This window comes from Mandrillus leucophaeus, unplaced genomic scaffold, assembly GCF_000951045.1.
Source record: "Mandrillus leucophaeus isolate KB7577 unplaced genomic scaffold, Mleu.le_1.0 Scaffold324, whole genome shotgun sequence".
Taxonomy (NCBI): domain Eukaryota; kingdom Metazoa; phylum Chordata; class Mammalia; order Primates; family Cercopithecidae; genus Mandrillus; species Mandrillus leucophaeus.
In genome coordinates this window covers 624,903-630,141 of record NW_012103410.1, presented here as the reverse complement: position 1 = coordinate 630,141, position 5,239 = coordinate 624,903, and the positions used below count along the sequence as shown (strand labels likewise).

At 40.1% G+C, this 5,239-nt stretch overlaps 1 protein-coding gene across 1 annotated transcript in view; it reads right to left on the bottom strand.

The window, feature by feature from the left end:
- The window catches only part of FASTKD1 (FAST kinase domains 1), a 61,657-nt gene extending 57,569 nt beyond the window's left edge, over nucleotides 1-4,088 (bottom strand). The window contains exons 1-2 of the mRNA XM_011988147.1: nucleotides 3,837-4,088; nucleotides 1,612-2,130 (exon numbers count right to left, since the gene is read on the bottom strand). Coding sequence (XP_011843537.1) covers nucleotides 1,612-1,988 — 377 coding nt within the window. The 5' untranslated portion in view covers nucleotides 1,989-2,130; nucleotides 3,837-4,088. The remainder of the gene's footprint in view (nucleotides 1-1,611; nucleotides 2,131-3,836) is intronic.
- Between the last annotated feature and the right edge of the window lie 1,151 nt (nucleotides 4,089-5,239).

Genomic DNA, 5,239 nt, shown 5'->3' with positions numbered 1-5,239 from the left:
AAAAAAAAAAAAAAAAAAGCTAATAGTCACCAATCACCTTATTCATAAAACTTCAAGCATCCCCTTCAAGTACCTCAGAGAAAACAACTTTGTAACCTGAGAAAGACCACCAAAAAATATGGAATCATCCTTTTTTAGTTTAACATCAATCCCCAATATAAGCCTTAAGCCCCTTTCCTATAAATGCTAATTCTCTTACAAAACCAACTTACACATCTCTAACTTACGTAATGCTGATATTTACACCCATTTAAATAACCCTTGAAGGTTGGGTCATCATGTGAGAAAACTGCTCTTTTTCACCAGTGAGACTAATAAACAAATTAGGTGTAACTTTTTTGTGTTTTTCCCCCTTACACAACTGCTGAAGCCTTCATTCAGGGAACCCAGTTCTTTTGAAGGCTGGATTTCCTTGCAAAGAACACATTTCTTTTTATTTTATTTTTTCCTTTTTTCTTTGCTCTCTTCATTTGTTTTTTCTTCACAAATTCCAAAATTGGAATATAGTATTTCTTAACATTTATCTCTGAGTTTTTCCTTCGACACCAAGGAAGCCCTTTTTTACCTAACACCTATTCAGTCATCCACATAATTCGTACAACTTTGTTATCAAATATAAATGACTCTACAAAATCTCTTTTTTTTATTATTTTTTTGGAGACAGAGTCTTGATCTGTTGCCCATAGTGGAGTGTAGTAGGGTGATCTCGGCTCACTGCAACCTCTATCGCCTGGATTCAAGAGATTCCCCTGCCTCAGCCTCCCGCGTAGCTGGGATAACAGACGCCCACCATCACGCCCGGCTAATTTTTGTATTTTTAGTAGAGACGGGGTTTCACCATGTTGGCCAGGCTGGTCTTGAACTCCTAACCTCTGGTGATCCACCCACCTCAGCCTCCCAAAGTGCTGGGATTACAAGCGTGAGCCATCACACCCAACCGGCATTAATCTTAAATACAACTGCTTACCTACTATATTCTCTTCTGCGGCCAAACACATTTTTACAAAATTCCACAATAATCCAATTTCAAATGCCCAAAGTTAACAATAGTATTACAGTTGTTAAAGGAGAATCCCTTGAACCTGGGAGGCGGAGCTTGCAGTGCGCCAAGATGGCGCCACTGCACTCCAGTCTGGCGACAGAGAGAGACCCCGTCTCAAAAAAAAAAAAAAAAAAAATTAGATTATCAGGAAAACTACTGGGGAAAAAGTTATCTTTCATTTTAAAGAGAATTTTAGGCCAGGCGCGGTGGCTCACGCCTGTAATCCCAGCACATTGGGAGGCCAAGACGGGCGGATCACAAAGTCAGGAGATCAAGACCATCCTGGCTAACACACAGTGAAACCCCATCTCTACTAAAAATACAAAAAATTAGCCGGGCGTCGTGGCAGGCGCCTGTAGTCCCAGCGACTCAGAAAGCTGAGGCAGGAGAATGACGTGAACCTGGGAGGTGGAGCTTGCAGTGAGCTGAGATCTTGCCACTGTACACCAGCCTGGGCAACACAGACTCCTCAAAAAAAAATAAAATAAAATAAAAATAAAGAGATTTTTAGAAAACTAAAATATAAACTAAATAATCATTTCCATAAAATATAAAAGTAAATTACTTACCGTTGTGTGATGTGTAACACATTCACCAGGGTATCGTCATTCATTAATTTGAATTTATTTGTAGCTAAATTATGAAGAGTAAGAAATTGAGGATGGTCTCTGACATCCTCAACATTTTTCAACAGGCTGGTCTTCTGCTTTTGAAGCTTCCAAAGCATATCAAACGCACATCCCACTTGCTTTTCTGAAAGTATGGCTTTGTTTCTTTCAATAAAATCAAATATTTGCTCCTCATCTGTACACTTATTCATCTGAATAATTAGTGGTTCACAACTGATGGGTCGAAATTGAAATACTCTCCAGGAGAATGGACAAATAGCTCTTAGACGAAGCATATCTGTAACCAATGAGTCTAGGAAAACAGGTGTTTTTTTCATTTACATCACAAGTTTTCTTAGGTAAACAAAATCATCTGCAACTAGTCGTCAGGTGCAATAAGCAGGGATACAAAGAACTGTTTTTCCTTCATGTATTTTGCTTCCATTACGATGACTGTAAACCCATTCCAATATACAGCTTCTATAAAAGAATTGGTTTAACATGGTTATGCTTACATCATTAACATCAAAATGATTTCAAAATTCAAAATAAAGTAATACATTTTTTCTGCATTAACTAAAGACTTTTTCTTAGTCTAAACCAGATAGCAGAATTTGATCCAAAAATAAATGTCCAGAAAAAGGCACTTCTTTCTGCACTCCATTTTAAAAGTGTTTTAAATCTGACATTTACATAGTTTTCAAATTTACCATAAAAGGAAAAAAAAAAGCCCACAAACTCAGAGCTGTCTTTTCGAAAAAGAGGAAAATTGTTTAAAATAAATAATCACCTTTAAAGTGTCTTAAAAGTGTATGCCTTAATTCAGATTTTTTTTTTTTTTTTACATTTTTCAGAAGTATGGTCTCTGGTTCATCCTGGCTAACACGGTGAAACCCCGTCTCTACTAAAAATACAAAAAAAGTAGCCGGGCATGGTGGCGGGCGCCTGTAGCCCCAGCTACTCAGGAGGCTGAAGCAGGAGAATGGCGTGAACGCTGGAGGCGGAGCTTGCAGTGACCCGAGATCGCACCGCTGCACTCCAGCCTGGGCGACAGAGCGAGACTCCACACCGTCTCAAAAAAAAAAAAAAAAGAAGTATGGTCTCTGGTTTATTTGCTTTCAGGATAATTTCTTCCTTTTTCTTGTGCCCTTAAAGAGCTCAAATAATTCCTTCCTGAAGTAAATAAATAAATAAATAAATAAATAAGTCATGCAAGTTAATCATTACTGGCCTTGGATAGGTTTTAACCAATAAACGAGACAATTAAAGCACTAATCAAGAAATACTAAGAAATTAAGTAATGTTGCAAGTCATGCTGAAACAATAAAAGAACTAAAGATAATTATGAAAAAGAATAATTTGTTTTTAAAATATGCTATAAATGCTTACATTTATAATTGAGAAGTAATGCTTAGAAAAGCGGGGACTAAAGTCATATAATCTCATACTTCTGCAACATGTTACCATTTACAAAGAACGTTTGAAACACATTATCTCATTAAATTCCCTCAGCTAACCTTCCAGGTCGATATTATTTCCATTTTACAGGTAAGGAAAAGTAGGTTCAAAAAGGTTTAAAAAATTGTGCTAGTACTAGTGAAGCAGGGACTACAACCCAGTTCTTTCCACTTGAACAGCCTCATTACACCAACAAATCAACACTGTATCACTAAAAGCATGTCTCAGACTCCTCTCCACGGCTATGCCAAACAGTCTGTTCACAAGAAAAAAACGACGCGACAGCACAGGCTATTTTGTGGCAAGCAGTATAGCATCCTGACCTAAGCTGACCTGCACACACCCGCATACGAAATCCCTGCACAAATCAAAGGTTTTCTCAAGATACTGTATCCATCCACTGAGCTGCTCAAAGTGGAGGCAGCTCAAAGGTTAGCATAGAAAGGTGTCGAGTCCCCAGTTTCGCCCCAGCTGAATGACTTTTTAAGGAAGGAACTTAACTACAGGAGGGGCCTTGGGACCATAAGGGGTATCCTCTGCGCCGGGCATACAGGAGAGCTGAATGACTGAAAGAATGTGGTCTCAGCCCAGCCCTAGTCCATCCGCACTTCGGAGAACCCAATATCCCTAAGGGAGCCTCTGCATCTCCACCGAACCCTCTGTCGCCAGCCCGAAAACGTGCTGGGTGGGAAAAGAAAAACAGCCGCTGCGACACGGTCCCGACTTGCCAGCAAGGTTTTCCCTCAGCGCGCCGCAAATTTTCTGGAGTATCCTGGGGTTATGAAGGCTCAGAAGTCAGGGTTATTCCCGGTCCCAACACGGAACGCAACAGGCTCTGTTTCTCGCCCAACCTTCATATCAAAGGGTTTATAACCTTTCCTCGAGAGACATGACCTTTCCCATGAGACCTTGCCCCCAAACCAGGAAAAAATGTACTGCTGGCGCAGCGTGCACTGCGGAAGTCAAGCACTACATATCCCAGGGGGCGTCGCGGCGAGGTGGGTGAAATGGACGTCGCTCACGAATTTTGGGGGGAATTCTGGGCATTGTAGTTCCTCATTGAGGGAGGCTCTAGCGCAGATGGTTTAAGCTGTTGAAGATATAGGTCGTTTAGGCTATTCTCTACTATCTGAGGTTTTTCTCCTAGTCCTTGGAGGCCTAATACTTTTATAATATACACAAAAATATACTTAGGAAAATGAAATTTAAAAATGTAAACATGGAAAAGACACGTACAGATTTTTCTTATTTTTTTTAGCGTATACGAAATAACTCTGTCGAGTAGCTTTGAAAGTATGCAAACTCTTACTCTCAATTTCTGCACTTATGTCGTGGATAGGTACCAGTTCTCAGAACATATTTCTTTTTTACTTATCATGGTATTTTAATCGTCCCAAGATTTGACACTTGACACTTAAAAAAAAAAAAATACCACTAATAAATAACCAAAGTGGAATGCTTACCAAAGTTACAACAGACATAATTTTCAGCTGATAATCACTACAACAGAGTAAGACTCTAAAGGCACCAAACTGATATTTGTTGGAACATGCTGTGAAACTTTCTTATTGTGTGGGTTACAAAGGAGGCTCTTGGTTTATATGGTCACGGTTATCGTCATAAAACCAGTTTTAGCACAGTTTTCTTTTCTTTTCTTTTTTGAGACAGGGTCTCACTCTGTCTCCCAGGTTGGAGTGCAGTAGTGCGATCTCGGCTCACTGCAACCTCCGCCTCTTGGGTATAAGCGATTCTCCTGCCTCAGCCTCAGGAGTAGCTGAGACTACAGGTGCGCACCACCACGCCTGGCTAAATTTTTGTAGTTTTCGCAGCAACAGGGTTTCTCCACGTTACCCAGGGTGATCTCGAACTCCTGGGCTCAAGCAATCCACCCACCTCAGCCTCCCAAAGTGCTTTGGATTACAGGCATGAGCCACCTTGCCCAGCCTAAATTTTTAATAGTTCTGACAGTCTATGCAAGATGTTGAGGCATGCCCCCCACTGGAAAAAAATTAAAACTTGAAGATTTCCTTCTAGAATTTCCAGTAGCCGATACATATTTATTCTGATATTTCTGAAAACAGAGCAAAAAGAAATTGAATAGGTGCTGGCATTCATCTGACGTATCAGGTTT